Raw genomic sequence first — 18,385 nt, 5'->3', positions numbered from 1 at the left:
CATCTCTTCTCTAGCCCGTGCCGCGCCCAATTAGCGCCGTCGTTCCGGCCGAACAAAAGCTGTTTAGGCATGCCCAGCTCCTCAGGCAATCCAGCCTGGTTAAACCCAGGATGGATTGTAGGCAGGCCAACCTAAATCTTTCTAACCAGCAAAGATGTTCCATTCGAGGGGTCCACATTTCGCAAGTGTAGAGAAGGGAGGGAATGACTGTTGCCGAGAAGACCTGGAGCTTCGTGCGGAGCGACAGACCAGGCAGCTTCCACACAGCGTTACGCAGCCGATGAAAAGATATTGCCCCTCCACTGATTCGGAGTGAGACCTCTACTGTTAAACCGGAGCCGGTCATGAGCACACTGCTCAGGTATGGGAAACTCTCCACTCTCTCCACAACTGCCCCATCACCAATTGGGAGTTGTGGGGGTGGAGTGTCCGATGGTACAAAATACCCAGGCAGGTGTTTAGTTTTAGTGGGGCTGATGGTAAGGCCCCACCTCTTAGTGGCAAGCTCCAGGTTCAGCAGCAGCGCCTCCAACTCCTCCTCTGAGTGAGCAGCAATTACCAGATCATCGGCATACATAATGTAATGTGAGGATATATCCGGTTCACTGACATATCACAACTCGTCATGATGATTGGCTCTGCCGGTCCATAGCCAATGGGGGGAAGCCTAGGGGCGTGGCCCTGACGTAATGGAAAGGTGACAGCTGTAAGTAGAGGATTGGTTCTGCTGGCTTTGGCCACAGCCAATGGGGAGATGAGTCAGGGGCGTGGTCTCGGGAGCCTACGAGGGAGTCTGGAATATTCCATGGAGGCTAACCAGGATTGGTGGAAACGTACCACGTGACCCGGGTATTAAATAGGGGTGGAAACGAACGACACGTGGTCAGAACGGGAACGAACAGAGGAGGGGGCCATGCGTGAGCGGGGCTCCGGGTTGCCACGTGGCGGCACGTCTCTCTATCCCTCTCACGCTGCCTGTCAGCAGCGTGAAGGAAAGCTGTAATGCAAAGTGAATAAAAGACCGGATTCCAAAAGTCGCCTCAACGACCTTTATTACAATAACATGGTTGAGCAATAGGGAGCTATCCCTTGACCGCACCCGGGCATCGATTAGCCTCCCATTGTATCTGTACCAGATGGAAATTCGTCTGGTACGGCTATTGAAGGCTTCACGAACTACATGGTCGAAATAGATGTTAAATAATGTGGGAGCCAGAGGACATCCCTGTCGCACCCCAAGGTGTACAGGGAATGGCTCCGACTCGCGGCCATGTAGTTTTACCCCGGCCCGCTCACCCTCATGAAGGTCCTTAATTATCGTGAGCAGAGGGTTAGGGACTCTGAAAGCACAAAGAACAACCCAGAGCCCAGGCCTACTGATGGTATCATAGGCCTTGACCAGTTCAATAAAGCAGAGATGTAGGTCTTGTTGGAATTCCCTATACCTCTGCTGTAGCAGACGGACAGAAAATATGGCATCTGTGCAGGACCGCCCTTTCTTGAAACCGCATTGGGGCTCCGCAAGCCTCCCCTCAGCGGACCTTTCTCGGCACACTGAGGAATGAGATGGCCCTGTAGTTTCTACAGTCTGTGCGGTCCCCATTCTTAGAGGGGGACCACTAGGGCATCCTTCCAATCCTGCCAAACCCGTCCAGTAGTCACGACTGTTGTTATTATGTTATGTAGAGCAGTCTGTGCACAAACGCCACCCTCCTTCAGCATTTCGCTTGGGAGATCATCTCTGCCCAGTGCCTTTCCTGGTCTCAGACTCTGGATCGCCTTCAGTTCTTCCTCAACGGATGACACCTCAGCCAGCCACTGTTTTCGCTGTTGGTTGTCCCCACCTGATGACGGATGCTTGTGTTGCGCCCGAAACGTCGTGATTAATTTTGTTGTTTTCATTCTTATTTTATTTTTATTTCACCTACGTGACTTTACCGAAAGAACCAAAGAGTATGGATCCTTGCAGTCACGAAAACTTCAAATCTAGAAGATACCAGCGGTGTCAAGATCGGCCTCTGTGGAGGAGGCTCATGAAGGACGCTGCAACTGGGCAGTTGGAGGCAGTCGTTCTCCAGCAACAACGGAGGGCTGAGGAGTAACACTCACAACAATGAGTGGAGTGCGGAGTGGTTAAAACACAGCAAGTTGACACAGTAGGGGGCACATGTGATTCATCGGCTAGTCATCTCAGTCAGTGAATCCATGGCACCTGGGTCTGTGTGCGTGCGTGCATGCTTGTGTGGGGAGCGGTAGTGTGAGGGTTCGCGCTATGCACTACCAACCCCGGCGACCCGAGTTCGATTCCCGCTGGGTCCTGGGCCTCTCCTTGGTCGACTCAAACTCAAATGAGTACCTGATGCGGTGTGTAAACATCGCCACTGGGGAGTCAAAGGCAGCCAGGCGTGATGCTGGCCACCCACCCCCTCGTGTGCCGTGCCGGCCTTCATAGGCGCTGCTCGTGAACAGCGCTTGCCTCAACAGTTTGTGAAGGCTACACGGGGGATCATTGTTTTTCGTGTGTGTGTAATTGTGGGAACTCATTGCGCCCCTTCTGACAAGCAAGCCAGCATCTTTTTTTTACTTTATTGTATGTTTTATTTAAGAAACAGTATTTATTACAGTATTACATGCAAATGGACAATATTTATTTTAAGGAGTTTAACACAGCGTCCATTTGTTGTTGAACAGTAATACACTTTACGTGCATTTAAATAAGTACATCATTGTGTTCCGACTCATGAACCGTTCGACTTGCCAACGGAGCTCAGGAACGGAACCCGTTTGTAAGTCGAGGACTGCCCATAATAACTTTATTTTCATTTTTGTAAAATATTTAAAATAGTGTATATTTATAAATTTGTAATACTTGCTGCTGTGTTGGTCTGCTGACCGAGTCATCCTTGAAAAAAGAGCTGGGGATAACTCAATGGGCTACATAGTTGGCTAATAAACTTCTGATTCTGATGGTATCTCAGTCACCATTCGGCACTCCCAACATTGGCACGGTGGGTTACTTTGAGGCATGGTGGGGTTTGCGAAGGAGTTGGGGGTACACTGAGGGATAAGCTGCATCTTGGAGTGGGGCGATTGAGATGCAGACGGTTCGAGAGGGCATGGCGACTCGCCGGGCGGTGGGGGGGGAGGGCTCGGGGGTGCCCAGGGAAGAGCGCGAGGCTGACGCGCCACTCCCCTTCTGTTCACAGCTCGGCTTCAGCGAGTGGCTGCAGATGGAACTGCGAGTTGATTCGGAGCGTGACCTTCTCACTCACACGGAGCGGTGAGTACTCCCCTGTCTCCCTGCGCACCCCCAGCACTTGGTTCTTGACGTACCCCTCGGTGTCGAAGTCTTTGTGTCTCCATGTACCCTCGTGTAACTTCCATGACGCGCTGTGCACTCCGCGTGTTCTGGCTCTCCTTGACTCTGCCTCTGCATAGTCTACCAGTGCACCCATGGCCATGCCCTTTAGCACTTCTGTACCCCCGTGTGGCCTTTATCTTTTTGCCCTTAATATCCTGTGTAGTCCGTGTGCTCCTGTGTGCTCATCGTATACCACGTGTTCTCACCGTGTACGCTGTATGCACACCCCACGTACCACGTGTTCTCATGGTGTACGCTGTATGCACGCTCCAGAGTCGGGTACGGACGATAGACTCGCTCGTGTCCGAGTGGGGGGGGGGTACGTGAGCCCTGCAAAAGAGGAAGCCTTGGAGCTTGAGAAAGCCCGGGTAGAGAGCAACCTCAGGGCGGTGCTTTAAGGGTGTGCTCAAGCTGGAATGGTCCCCGCCATCAGGACCCCCCATAGAGCGCCCCGGGCCCCCACACCAATAATACATCTAAAGGGGGGTAAGCGGGGATGGGGGGGAGAAACCCACTGTTAAAAAGGGGCCCTGTGGTGGACGAGGATGGCTCGAATGAGGCAGCCTCGCAACCAAAATCAGTCGAAAAATATTTAGTGGGATCAAGAATGGTGTCCCTCAGATGTCTGTATAAAGTCGATCATCGGTTATCCGATGGCTTATGGGGGGGGGAGGGGGCTCTGGATTTTTTAAAATGCCAGATAATTACTAAATCATTATTTAAAATAGCTTATTTTTACACATTCTTGCATAGGTGATGTGCGTATGTTTTTGTTTAGCATTTAAAATGTTTATTATGTGAAATTGGTATAAATAAACATACAAATAGACAAAAAATATCCTGTAAAAAGTTTCCGTATTTACTGTACCGTACTTACTACTACAATCTCGAAGACTCTGCAGTGGGTAATGTATGTAATACTACTACGCTCTTGTTTCAACAACTTGTGTTTTGAGCGATTTTGCTGGTTTAATCAGATTGGCCTGGCACTGTCCGATATATGTGCATGCCGGATAATCGATGATCAACTGTTTATTTCCACTGTCAACGTGAAGCTGTGGAGAAAATAGTTTCCGACAGGCTTGTAGGTTGTGGGTGGTAGTTAAAGTGGGAAAAACACAATGGCGTTCAATAAAGCTTAGAGGCGTGCCATTGGATATGGTATGCCACGAGTGGTCGAGAAAAGGTTACACAACCTCTCAGATGACCAGAGTGTAAGGTGAGGTCTTAATGCCACTCCCCTGAGTGGTTGCCAAGGACTGGTTGGCAGATCATGTTGCATAAAGCCCTCAGTCGTAGATGGACCAGGCCACGTAAAAAGTGATGTAAAAACTCATTTTTTTGGTGGCCGCCACTTCTCTCTGTGGCCTCTTCAGGGAAACTGGCCCAAAAGGCCATACTGAAATTGTAAAAGCAAAGCCAATAGTACGGCTCTGAGAAAGGCTCTCGAAGCGCTTCACCTGGCCACGGTTGGACAAAGAGAGAAGAGAGAAATGGAGGATCCCACGAGATCTCCTATGCTCTTTGAGGCATAGGACCCAGGGACAAGGTCAAGCTCGCAGAACTGGAAAAACCGCAGCTGTCCTAGTCGGGACCGTTCCTCACCAGGGATCTACCGGCAAGGCATTATAAAGCTGTTACACTTCCAGAGTCTCTGAAGAAGCAGATTCACGGACTATGCTCAGCCTCAAGGCTGTTAAGCACTGGACGAGGTACACACTAAAACTTTCGTGCCGGTCCCACGTGTGGATAACACCGTGGTGGTGAAGGTGCTCCCAGGGTCATTGATTTGCAGGACGAAACCAGGAAACCTGCAAGCCTCCTGCCGGACACTACGGGCAAGACATTGATTCAACAATAATTTGAGAACGGTTATTGCCCCGCAGTTTCTGCCACACGTGCATCGCCACGTGCAGGGGCGTTCACAACCGAGTTCATCCTCAAGTCTTTGGGGGTGACTCTCAAGGCCAACGAGGAAGAAGAAGAACCGGGAATTTCGCCATGCCTACCTCGAACATCTGAGACGTGGCCATGTTCTCTCTCGACCTGCTCGCTTCCGTCGTAGTGGGCTGAAGGGACGCAATCTTCTAGAAGCGGACAAAGACGATCGCCGGCTCAAGGGGGCGCTTTTGTGCGCTTCCACTGGTCGAAAGGGAGATATCCTCTCAACAACGACTTGCCGGAATAATGTCTCAAAAGGAAGTGGACGATGCCAGTCCTGGTACTACAACGGGAAGGCTGCTTCCAAGCCGGCCTGAGGTCACCACTTTGCCCGGTGGGGGGGGGGGGGGCAAAACGAAGGACAAAGCCCAAATAACCACAGAGCATTGATTAGATTATTCGTGTAAGGGGTCACGATTGCTAAATGTGAAGAATGACATTGGATCGGTGGCCGGCGGTATAGAAAGTTAATTTTTTTTAATTAGGTGAGTAATGCGCGCGAGTACTCTCCATGTCCTTATCCTCAGTGCTTTTAACTCATTTAAGTTGTTGAGTCTGCGCTGCTTGTGTTGTGTTTGTTGTCTCACTTCTCCTTCTCCCCCCAACTCTTCTCCACACGGCCTCGGTTTTGTCCGTGGAAAGAGAGAGAGGGTGTTACGTTTCTTTTATGTGTCCTCTGCCTTGAGTGCCCTTTGCTATCAGCCGTCGTGAGGCTTATGGGTAAGGGGCGGGGAGGGAAGGTCAAGTAGAGGGGGGGGGGGGTCCTAGGGGGGTTATGACTCCTTTTCTGGGAATTGTCGGGAGCAGATTATTGCTCTGAGGGACGTAAGTTCACAGGCTCACACGTCACGTATAAACTATTTTATCAGTGGTATTTTATTCCGTGACTTTCCATTTTTTCCCCTTTCTTTGCCGTCCCCCTTGCCTTTATGTTAATTATCTTTTCCCTTACCCCTCCCCCCCAAAGACAAAGATCTCCCGTGTAGCCTTAACAAACTGTTGGTGCAAGTGTAGTGGTGATACGCGCTGGGTGTATATGTCGTGTGCCAGCGCGTATGTACGGGTGTGTGTGTGGTGACGCGCGCTGACGGGGAGGAGCAGGCGTCAGTGCGCGGGTGGGGGTAGTGCTGCTGATTGGCTGTGTGCCGGTGACGCGCCCAGAGGGAGTGATCGGGTAGCAGCGCGGTGTGATTGGTCGGGGAGTGGAAACACGTGCTGAGCGGAACCGGATCGTAGGGATGGCGCGTGGGGATTGGGTAACTGAGGAGCGGTGCCGACGTTGAGGTCCGCATCCGCTCCGTCTCCCGGGAAGAAGAGGTATATAAGGTGATGCACAGAGGAGCAGGGGGCAGAAGTGGAACCATCTAAGAATGAAGACGAAGGTGCAGAGATAGAGCCCGGAGAGGAGAGGAGAGTAATGGAGAGGAGAGGAGAGTAATGGAGAATAGAGGAGAGTAAGGTATAAGTGTGTAGCCAGCGAGAGAGAACGGTCTACACGAGCTGAGTAATGTATAGTGTGTAGCCAGAGAGAGAGAACGGTCTACACGAGCTGAGTAATGTATAGTGTGTAGCCAGAGAGAGAGAACGGTCTACACGAGCTGAGTAATGTATAGTGTGTAGCCAGAGAGCGAGAACGGTCTACACGAGCCGAGTATGCATACGGTGTAGCCAGAGAGAGAGGAAGGTCTACACGAGCCGAGTATGCATACGGTGTAGCCAGAGAGAGAGATGCAAAGTCTACACGAGGCGAGTGGAGAGTGTAGCAGAGGCGCAGAGTCTACACGAGGCGAGAGAGGAGTGTAGCCGAGGCGCGGAGTCTACACGAGGCACAGAGAGCCAGCAGCACAGAATCCAGAGAGTCAAGAGAAGCGTAGGGTGAAGAAGAAGAGGTCACGAGTTGTACCGTTGTATGGTGACCGCATTGTGAAGAAGAGAGGCCACGCGTTGTATTGTTACAAGTCAAGATTTAATAAAAGAAGTGTGTTCCCGTCAAGGAGTTTCCTGCCGTCATTTTCCAATACTTCATCTGGCGTCAGAAGTGAAACGGGCTTCCAAGTATGGAGACAAGGAAGACCCGTAGGACCCACGGGATTGACCGCGAGGAAGACCTGGACGACTCGGGGCCGCTGGTGGCGGGGGGTGAGGAAGAGGACTTGCCCACGCTGCAGGGTCCGTCGACGGCGCCGGCCGAGCGACCGGGGACCGACGCCGGGCTTCGTGAGGCGCACTCCCGACTGGCGGAGCTGCTGCTCGCCGCCGCGTCCATCTTGGCGGAGATCAGCTCGTCGGAAGGAGCGGGGACGGTGGGGGACATTTTACAAGGTCGCCCCGCAGATTCCCGCCAAAACGAATGGGGGATTCCCGCCATTGCGCCTGGGCCTACTTTTGGCGGGAACGGCGAGCGCCACGTGGTGGTGGGTTCCCAAGCGCGCGCATCGACGTCATCAGCGCGCGAGGGGGTCCGCCATCTTACGTCTGCTGCTGGAGCCGCCATCTTAGACACCGACGGACAGGCGGAGAGGAACCACGAGGCGGATGACTTCATTTTTCAGCAGCGCCTGCCCACGTTGTCAGCCTTCAAGGCGGAAGGCGGAGACTGGGGCCAATTTCAGCGAAGGTTTTTGGCGCATCAAGAGATGTCAGCGTGGTCCGATGCTACGGCGCTGCGGGCATTGCCCGCCATGCTGGACGACGATGCGCTCGCGGCCTTCAGGGCTGCACGGAAGTCGGACCGCCCCACGCTGAAGGATGCGCTGGGTTTGTTGGCCAGGGTCTACGGACCTCCCTCTACGTGCCGCCATCAGTTCTACGCAAGACGGAAAGCGGCCACGGAGACCGCGCTGGCCTATCGCACGGCGTTGCTGGCTCTTGCTGATGCTGCGTTCCCTCGGATGGACGAGGAGGGCCAAGACGCGATGGTTTTGGAGCAGCTGCTCAAGTTGGCGCAGGACCTGGGGGTCCCTATCAACACAGCTGACGAGATTGATATTTCTTCTTTGAGAGTCGCCACGAGTATTCAAGCACACGAGGCCCTACAACGGAAGCAAGGCGTTGGTTGCAACGCTGCTGTCGTCGCAGCCCCGGGTGTGGTGGTCGCCGAACCCCAAGTCGTCAGCCCACGAGAGGAGGCGTTCGCCACGGGACGACCAGGGGACTGGAGGCCGGGGGCCCGGTCGCCTCTGCGATCGGGCCGAAAGTCGGAGCAACCAAGATCTACTCCGACCCTCGTCACGTGCTATAACTGCGGCCTCCGGGGCCACGTGGCGTCCGGGTGCCGCGCTCCACGGCAGCGCGCCATGGGAGCTCGGCTGGACGACGACCGAGAGCCCAAGTCATCTCTACAATCCCCGGCAAGTCGCGGCACCTCACACGCTCGGCCTGTTTATTCGGCACACATGGGACGCCGCGTTGCGGCGGAGGAGGGCCGGTTAAGGTTCGGGGATTCGGTTCGGCGAGGGGGGTTCGGCCGGGACCAGGGAGACATTGAATGGGCGGAATTGGGGCATAGAATTGTGGCTGCTTCGGCGGGTTCGTCCGTTGTTACGGGATCTATTGATGGGGTTGAGATTAGGGTGTTAGTGGACACGGGGGCATCGGCAACTATTATATCGGACCTCATTTATAATATTCTTCCAGTCCAATGTCGTCCGCTGCTTCCAGTGGATGTGCCATTTTACGCCGCTAATGGGGGATCGTTGGGCATTATCGGTCAGGTTAGGGCGTCCATTTGCATTGGAGATATCAAATTGTCGGGACCCGTTTTCGTTTCGTCTTCTTTGGCAGTTCCGTGTCTTTTGGGCACTGATTTTTTGGCTAAAATGCCTATTAAAATTCTTATCGATCAACGATGCATTGAACTGCCATCGGGTCGCCGGATTTCATTTTTGACGGGCCCTACTGACATTCGGACGGCGTGCGCTACGATACAAGCGGTGGCGACGCAGACAGTGCAAGTGCCCCCGGGTTCACAGATGTTGATTCCCCTCCGGTTGCGGAAACCATGGGTGAGGGAGGCTTCGGGACAGAGTATGCTTTTGGGTCCTTCTAACAAGGCTGTCGGGGGTCTTGATTTATCGGTGGCTCACACTTTGGTGCGGGCTGACAGGGATCCGTTTGTGATGGTTTTGAACGCGGGGTCGCGACCAGCTGTCATTCCGCAGGGCACCGTGCTGGCTCACGCGGCGCAGGTCCCTGGGGATGATGGGTTGGTTGCGCAGGTGGGCTCGAGCCCCGCGCGGAACGTTGAGCCAAGGGAAGACCTTGAGTGGGTCCATTCGCTATGTGCCGCCTCGGACGATTTGTCGGCGGCGCAGTTGGGTGCGCTGCGCGAGTTGCTCATTGAATTCTCTGATGTATTCAGTAAACATAAGTATGACATTGGGTGCACGGATTTGTTGCACCATCACATTGAAACGGGCGATGCGGCGCCGGTCAGGCTAAATCCCTTCCGACTGAGTCCCGTGGAGAAGGAACATGTTCAGTCGGCTGTTAACGATATGCTAGAAGCCGATATTATTTCGCCCTCCTCTAGCCCGTGGGGAGCGCCTATTGTGCTGGTTAAGAAGCAGGACGGGTCCCTGCGATTCTGCGTTGATTTCCGTCGCCTGAATAAGATCTCTGTGGCTGACGCGTATCCGCTCCCCAGGATGGATGAGTCCCTCGATGCATTGTCTGGTGCGCGATATTTTTCGACTCTTGATTTGTTATCGGGGTTTTGGCAGTTGCCGCTCGACGAAGAGTCGAAACCTAAGACAGCATTTCGGACTCCAGGGGGGCTGTTCCAGTTTAACCGGTTACCCATGGGACTTCACTCCTCTCCAGCGACGTTTCAGCGACTTATGGAGCTGGTTTTGTCGGGCTTGCAGTGGGATACATGCTTGATTTATATGGACGATGTCATTGTTTTCAGTAAAACGTTTGAAGAACACCTCCGGCGATTGAGAGGGGTGTTCTTGCGAATGCGATCGGCTAAGTTGAAATTTAAACCGGCCAAATGTCACCTCCTTCGTAGGTCCGTTAGATACTTGGGTCACATTGTCGATTCTTCGGGGATCTCCACCGATCCCGCGAAGACGGATTGTGTCGGTTCGTGGCCGACACCTACGTCCGTTTCCGACGTGCGTAGTTTCATCGGGTTTGCTTCTTATTATCGGCGGTTCGTTGAGCACTTCGCCACCATTGCAAAACCCTTGCACGCTCTAACGGCGAAGGGAGTGAAGTTCAAATGGGGACCGGAGGAGGAGGCCGCGTTTCGCTCCCTCCGGGACGCCTTGGTGGGTGCCCCACCCTTGTGTTATCCCGATTTTGCCAGTCCCTTTTTGCTGGACACGGATGCTAGCAACACGGGCATTGGGGGGGTGCTATCCCAGGTCGTTGGGGGTGTCGAAAGAGTTGTCGCCTACGGTAGTAGGGTGTTGTCTCCGGCGGAGCAGCGCTACTGTGTCACCCGTCGCGAGCTGCTTGCCATTGTTTTTTTTGTGCAGCAGTTTAGGCCATATCTCTATGGTCGTCACTTTACAGTCCGAACGGACCACGCGGCGCTACAGTATTCATTGAGGGTCGCCCAGCCCTCGGGCCAGTTGTCGCGTTGGTTGGAAGTCCTCCAGGACTATCAGTTTACGACTACGTACCGTAAGGGGTTGCGACACACTAATGCCGATTGCTTGTCGCGGTTGTTGCCTTGTGATGAATGCGCGTGTTTGTCGGGATCGGCGCGCTGTAAACCGACGCTTGCGGGGGAGATGGGGGCACTGGCTGCGACAGCGGGCGCACCGATCGGGGATGATTCCACTGCCTCTCAGGGTCGGGACTCGCTGCTCTCGCTGTCGCTCAGCGAATGGGGCCGCCTCCAGATGGCGGACAGCTCGCTGCTAGCATTGCGCCGCAAGGTTGGGGGTCCCGAGGGGGACCAGGAGCGTACCGGCTCCTATGTACTTGAGCAGGGCGTGTTATTGAGATGGGACAGTTTGTCCCGGCGGAACGCACTCGTGGTGCCTTCCGCTGTGAGGGGGAGGGTTGTATTGGCGGCACACGAACGCCTCTTGCACTTGGGAGTTAACAAGACGCTTGCCCTGCTTCAGCGTGACTATTACTGGCCGGGAATGGGAAGTGATGTGGTACATATTCTGAAGGGGTGCGTTGAGTGCGCCAGGCGTAAACCACCGGCCGTGGCAGCTAATCCACCGCTGCAATCTATTCAGGTCTCGCGTACCAACGAGCTCGTTGCACTCGATATTTTGGGGCCCTTCCCAGTCACGCCGAGAGGGAATAAATATTTGTTAGTGGGGGTCGAATACTTTACCCGATGGCCTATGGCGTGGCCTCTCGCTAACCAGTCGGCAGCGGCTGTGACGGATGCCTTCGTCCAGGGCTATGTCCTGGACAAGGGGGCTCCCGAACGCCTGCTGACCGACCAAGGTAAAAATTTTTCGAGTAAATTGTTGCAAGAGGTGTGCGATCTGTTGGGTACCAAGAAGGTGCGTACCTCCCCGTACCACCCGCAGACTGACGGGATGGTGGAGAGACTCCACAAAACTTTGACTTCCATGCTGTGCCAGCAGGTGTGCGAGGCACATGTAGATTGGGACCTGCAGGTCCCGGGAGTCCTTGCCGCGTATAGAATGGCCCCCCATGCAGCTACGGGGTTTTCCCCATTCTATTTGATGTACGGTCGGGAAGCTGACCCGCCAATGGGAACGCAACTTGGCCTGTCCGCTCCACGAACTAATTCTAATTTGGCAGAACATATTAAGTTTAATATTCACAAGCTGACAGAGGCGAGGGAGGCCGCACGGCTTAATTCGCGGGCTCGCCAAATTGCTAATGAACGGTTGCGGGCACGGAAGGTGTCCATGCACGAATGGAAACCAGGTGACAGGGCCTGGCTGCATTGCCCTCAGGCACCCTTGGCTACGTCGCCTAAATTGTTGAGACCGTGGAGGGGACCCGTGGAGGTCGTGCGCGTTGCACGGCCCCAGTGCGTTCAGATAAAGTGGGGAAAGCGCCGTTGGTACGTTCACCCCTCCCGACTGAAACCGTTCTCGCCTCCATATGGCCTCCCCTTGTGTCGTGATGGCCGGGCGTGTGACGTGACCGGCGACCCAGAGGGGGAAATGTCTCTGCCTGATCCACACGTATTTTCGCCTGATCTGCTCCCAGGTGTCTCGGAACTGACAGCTGCCGATCACCGGCGGCCGGATCTCCGCGGCGGGGCCGGCCCTTTCAGGCCCGTTCCGCGCCGTCTGGAGCAGCCGGAACCGCCGGACGGTCGTCAGTGTCCCGCCCCATACGATGGACCAGCCAGACGGACTCGCGCCAGGTCGTGCTACTTTGCATGACCTGCCTCGTGAGGAGTCGGGGCAGTTGGAGCGCCTCGTCACTGCGTGTAGCCGCAGGGACGTGGGGCGCGTTCGTTTTCGAATTTGCTCGTATCGTGTTATTGTTGACTTTTCGTGTTCATTGTCAATCTGTACATAGTTATTCTTGTTGTTGTTGTTGTTGTGTTATGTTACGGGGCACACTCGGGGGGTTTTTTTTTGTTGGTTGTCGTTTTATCGTCGCGGTTGGTTGTTGTTAGCAGCCGGGCCGGCTGCGAGCTATGTGGGAGGGGGTGATGTAGTGGTGATACGCGCTGGGTGTATATGTCGTGTGCCAGCGCGTATGTACGGGTGTGTGTGTGGTGACGCGCGCTGACGGGGAGGAGCAGGCGTCAGTGCGCGGGTGGGGGTAGTGCTGCTGATTGGCTGTGTGCCGGTGACGCGCCCAGAGGGAGTGATCGGGTAGCAGCGCGGTGTGATTGGTCGGGGAGTGGAAACACGCGCTGAGCGGAACCGGATCGTAGGGATAGCGCGTGGGGATTGGGTAACTGAGGAGCGGTGCCGACGTTGAGGTCCGCATCCGCTCCGTCTCCCGGGAAGAAGAGGTATATAAGGTGATGCACAGAGGAGCAGGGGGCAGAAGTGGAACCATCTAAGAATGAAGACGAAGGTGCAGAGATAGAGCCCGGAGAGGAGAGTAATGGAGAGGAGAGGAGAGTAATGGAGAGGAGAGGAGAGTAATGGAGAATAGAGGAGAGTAAGGTATAAGTGTGTAGCCAGCGAGAGAGAACGGTCTACACGAGCTGAGTAATGTATAGTGTGTAGCCAGAGAGAGAGAACGGTCTACACGAGCTGAGTAATGTATAGTGTGTAGCCAGAGAGAGAGAACGGTCTACACGAGCTGAGTAATGTATAGTGTGTAGCCAGAGAGCGAGAACGGTCTACACGAGCCGAGTATGCATACGGTGTAGCCAGAGAGAGAGGAAGGTCTACACGAGCCGAGTATGCATACGGTGTAGCCAGAGAGAGAGATGCAAAGTCTACACGAGGCGAGTGGAGAGTGTAGCAGAGGCGCAGAGTCTACACGAGGCGAGAGAGGAGTGTAGCCGAGGCGCGGAGTCTACACGAGGCACAGAGAGCCAGCAGCACAGAATCCAGAGAGTCAAGAGAAGCGTAGGGTGAAGAAGAAGAGGTCACGAGTTGTACCGTTGTATGGTGACCGCATTGTGAAGAAGAGAGGCCACGCGTTGTATTGTTACAAGTCAAGATTTAATAAAAGAAGTGTGTTCCCGTCAAGGAGTTTCCTGCCGTCATTTTCCAATACTTCACAAGTACTGTAAGCGAGCAGCACCTATGAAGCCCGGCACGGCGCACGAGGGGGTGGGTGGCCAGCACCACGCCATGCTGCCTTTGTATCCCTAGTGGCGATGTTTACACACGGCACCAGGTACTCATTTCGGGCTGAGTCGATCTAGGCGGAGGCCCAGAATCGATTTAGAGAATCGTCACCGTAAGGGAAAATCTAAATTTGGTCGCTGGGTTAGTAGCACAGCGCACTAGCCCCTGCACCACCGCTCCTCACCTTCCCGCCCCTTCCCCCTGTTTCAACTTTCACTGATCTGTTGGAGGCTGCCCACCTGGGTGGGGCAGTGACCCCAATCCACCCAAGCCCTGGCGTGGCGTCGATCTCGGGGCTTTTGCTTGCTCGATCCCCCCCCCCCCTCTTCTTTTGTGACCGATGTACCAGGCTCACGTGAAGTTGAAACAATAACAAAAACATGACACCCTGCCCAGGTTCGAATACCAGCGCTGGAAGATCTTCACTCAATTTCTTCCGTGCCCCGTGGCCAATGGCGGCTGTGGCAGCTCCTACCACGTGGCCTGCAAGCTCCTCCTGTCCACCCTGCTCCACACACACGCCCAGTGAGACACCTGTGGACAAGTGCTGCGTGTAGATTGGCAGTGTGTGCTGTGTGTAGACTGACAGTGCGTGCTGTGTGTAGAGTGACAGTGTGTGTTGTGTGTAGAGTGACAGTGTGTGCTGTGTGTAGAGTGACAGTGTGTGCTGTGTGTAGAGTGACAGTGCGTGCTGTGTGTAGAGTGACAGTGTGTGCTGTGTGTAGACTGACAGTGCGTGCTGTGTGTAGAGTGACAGTGTGTGTTGTGTGTAGAGTGACAGTGTGTGCTGTGTGTAGACTGACAGTGCGTGCTGTGTGTAGAGTGACAGTGTGTGCTGTGTGTAGACTGACAGTGCGTGCTGTGTGTAGAGTGGCAGTGTGTGCTGTGTGTAGAGTGACAGTGTGTGCTGTGTGTAGACTGACAGTGCGTGCTGTGTGTAGAGTGACAGTGTGTGTTGTGTGTAGAGTGACAGTGTGTGCTGTGTGTAGACTGACAGTGCGTGCTGTGTGTAGAGTGACAGTGTGTGTTGTGTGTAGAGTGACAGTGTGTGCTGTGTGTAGTGACAGTGTGTTTTGTGTGTAGAGTGACAGTGCGTGCTGTGTGTAGAGTGACAGTGTGTGCTGTGTGTAGACTGACAGTGTGTGCTGTGTGTAGACTGACAGTGCGTGCTGTGTGTAGAGTGACAGTGTGTGCTGTGTGTAGACTGACAGTGCGTGCTGTGTGTAGAGTGGCAGTGTGTGCTGTGTGTAGAGTGACAGTGTGTGCTGTGAGTAGACTGACAGTGCGTGCTGTGTGTAGAGTGACAGTGTGTGCTGTGTGTAGAGTGACATTGTGTGCTGTGTGTAGAGTGACAGTGTGTGCTGTGTGTAGAGTGACAGTGCGTGCTGTGTGTAGTGACAGTGTGTGTTGTGTGTAGAGTGACAGTGTGTGCTGTGTGTAGACTGACAGTGCGTGCTGTGTGTAGAGTGACAGTGTGTGTTGTGTGTAGAGTGACAGTGTGTGCTGTGTGTAGTGACAGTGTGTTTTGTGTGTAGAGTGACAGTGCGTGCTGTGTGTAGAGTGACAGTACGTGCTGTGTGTAGTGACAGTGTGTGCTGTGTGTAGAGTGACAGTGTGTGCTGTGTGTAGAGTGACAGTGTGTTTTGTGTGTAGAGTGACAGTGCGTGCTGTGTGTAGAGTGACAGTACGTGCTGTGTGTAGTGACAGTGTGTGCTGTGTGTAGAGTGACAGTGCGTGCTGTGTGTAGAGTGACAGTGTGTGCTGTGTGTAGAGTGACAGTGTGTGCTGTGTGTAGAGTGACAGTGCGTACTGTGTGTAGAGTGACAGTGCGTGCTGTGTGTAGAGTGACAGTGTGTGCTGTGTGTAGAGTGACAGTGCGTGCTGTGTGTAGAGTGACAGTGTGTGCTGTGTGTAGAGTGACAGTGTGTGCTGTGTGTAGAGTGACAGTGTGTGCTGTGTGTAGAGTGACAGTGTGTGCTGTGTGTAGAGTGACAGTGCGTGCTGTGTGTAGAGTGACAGTGTGTGCTGTGTGTAGAGTGACAGTGTGTGCTGTGTGTAGAGTGACAGTGTGTGCTGTGTGTAGAGTGACAGTGCGTGCTGTGTGTAGAGTGACAGTGCGTGCTGTGTGTAGAGTGACAGTGCGTGCTGTGTGTAGAGTGACAGTGCGTGCTGTGTGTAGAGTGACAGTACGTGCTGTGTGTAGAGTGACAGTGCGTGCTGTGTGTAGTGACAGTGTGTGTTGTGTGTAGAGTGACAGTGTGTGTTGTGTGTAGAGTGACAGTGTGTGTTGTGTGTAGAGTGACAGTGTGTGTTGTGTGTAGAGTGACAGTGTGTGCTGTGTGTAGAGTGACAGTGCGTGCTGTGTGTAGAGTGACAGTGTGTGTTGTGTGTAGAGTGACAGTGTGTGCTGTGTGTAGAGTGACAGTGTGTGCTGTGTGTAGAGTGACAGTGCGTGCTGTGTGTAGAGTGACAGTGTGTGTTGTGTGTAGAGTGACAGTGTGTGCTGTGTGTAGAGTGACAGTGCGTGCTGTGTGTAGAGTGACAGTACGTGTTGTGTGTAGAGTGACAGTGCGTGCTGTGTGTAGAGTGACAGTGTGTGCTGTGTGTAGAGTGACAGTGTGTGCTGTGTGTAGAGTGACAGTACGTGTTGTGTGTAGAGTGACAATGCGTGCTGTGTGTAGAGTGACAGTGTGTGCTGTGTGTAGAGTGACATTATGTGCTGTGTGTAGAGTGACAGTGTGTGCTGTGTGTAGAGTGACAGTGCGTGCTGTGTGTAGTGACAGTGTGTGCTGTGTGTAGAGTGACAGTGTGTGCTGTGTGTAGAGTGACAGTGCGTGCTGTGTGTAGAGTGACAGTGTGTGCTGTGTGTAGAGTGACAGTGCGTGCTGTGTGTAGAGTGACAGTGTGTGCTGTGTGTAGAGTGACAGTACGTGCTGTGTGTAGAGTGACAGTGCGTGCTGTGTGTAGAGTGACAGTGCGTGCTGTGTGTAGAGTGACAGTGTGTGCTGTGTGTAGTGACAGTGTGTGCTGTGTGTAGAGTGACAGTGTGTGCTATGTGTAGAGTGACAGTGCGTGCTGTGTGTAGAGTGACAGTGCGTGCTGTGTGTAGAGTGACAGTGTGTGCTGTGTGTAGAGTGACAGTGCGTGCTGTGTGTAGAGTGACAGTGCGTGCTGTGTGTAGAGTGACAGTGCGTGCTGTGTGTAGAGTGACAGTGCGTGCTGTGTGTAGAGTGACAGTACGTGCTGTGTGTAGAGTGACAGTGCGTGCTGTGTGTAGAGTGACAGTGCGTGCTGTGTGTAGAGTGACAGTGCGTGCTGTGTGTAGAGTGACAGTGCGTGCTGTGTGTAGAGTGACAGTGTGTGCTGTGTGTAGAGTGACAGTGCGTGCTGTGTGTAGAGTGACAGTGCGTGCTGTGTGTAGAGTGACAGTACGTGCTGTGTGTAGAGCGACAGTGTGTGCTGTGTGTAGAGTGACAGTACGTGCTGTGTGTAGAGTGACAGTGTGTGCTGTGTGTAGAGTGACAGTGTGTGCTGTGTGTAGAGTGACAGTGTGTTTTGTGTGTAGAGTGACAGTGCGTGCTGTGTGTAGAGTGACAGTACGTGCTGTGTGTAGTGACAGTGTGTGCTGTGTGTAGAGTGACAGTGTGTGCTGTGTGTAGAGTGACAGTGTGTGCTGCGTGTAGATTGGCAGTGTGTGCTGTGTGTAGACTGACAGAGCGTGCTGTGTGTAGAGTGACAGTGTGTGTTGTGTGTAGAGTGACAGTGTGTGCTGTGTGTAGAGTGACAGTGTGTGCTGTGTGTAGAGTGACAGTGTGTTTTGTGTGTAGAGTGACAGTGCGTGCTGTGTGTAGAGTGACAGTACGTGCTGTGTGTAGTGACAGTGTGTGCTGTGTGTAGAGTGACAGTGTGTGCTGTGTGTAGAGTGACAGTGTGTTTTGTGTGTAGAGTGACAGTGCGTGCTGTGTGTAGAGTGACAGTACGTGCTGTGTGTAGTGACAGTGTGTGCTGTGTGTAGAGTGACAGTGCGTGCTGTGTGTAGAGTGCCAGTGTGTGCTGTGTGTAGAGTGACAGTGCGTGCTGTGTGTAGAGTGACAGTGCGTGCTGTGTGTAGAGTGACAGTGCGTGCTGTGTGTAGAGTGACAGTGTGTGCTGTGTGTAGAGTGACAGTGCGTGCTGTGTGTAGAGTGACAGTGTGTGCTGTGTGTAGAGTGACAGTGTGTGCTGTGTGTAGAGTGACAGTGTGTGCTGTGTGTAGAGTGACAGTGTGTGCTGTGTGTAGAGTGACAGTGCGTGCTGTGTGTAGAGTGACAGTGTCTGCTGTGTGTAGAGTGACAGTGTGTGTTGTGTGTAGAGTGACAGTGTGTGTTGT

At 53.7% G+C, this 18,385-nt stretch overlaps 1 protein-coding gene across 7 annotated transcripts in view; it reads left to right on the top strand.

The window, feature by feature from the left end:
* The window catches only part of FANCA (FA complementation group A), a 152,757-nt gene that overhangs the window by 89,897 nt on the left and 44,475 nt on the right, over positions 1-18,385 (top strand). For all 7 annotated transcript variants that reach the window (XM_078865653.1, XM_078865652.1, XM_078865650.1 and 4 more), the window contains 2 exons: positions 3,207-3,280; positions 14,413-14,541. In XM_078865653.1, coding sequence (XP_078721779.1) covers positions 3,207-3,280; positions 14,413-14,541 — 203 coding nt within the window. The remainder of the gene's footprint in view (positions 1-3,206; positions 3,281-14,412; positions 14,542-18,385) is intronic.

This window comes from Lampetra fluviatilis, chromosome 20 (assembly GCF_964198595.1).
Source record: "Lampetra fluviatilis chromosome 20, kcLamFluv1.1, whole genome shotgun sequence".
Classification (NCBI taxonomy): Eukaryota; Metazoa; Chordata; class Hyperoartia; order Petromyzontiformes; family Petromyzontidae; genus Lampetra; species Lampetra fluviatilis.
The sequence above is the reverse complement of the archived record's forward strand: the minus strand, read 5'-3'. Positions and strand labels throughout refer to the sequence as shown.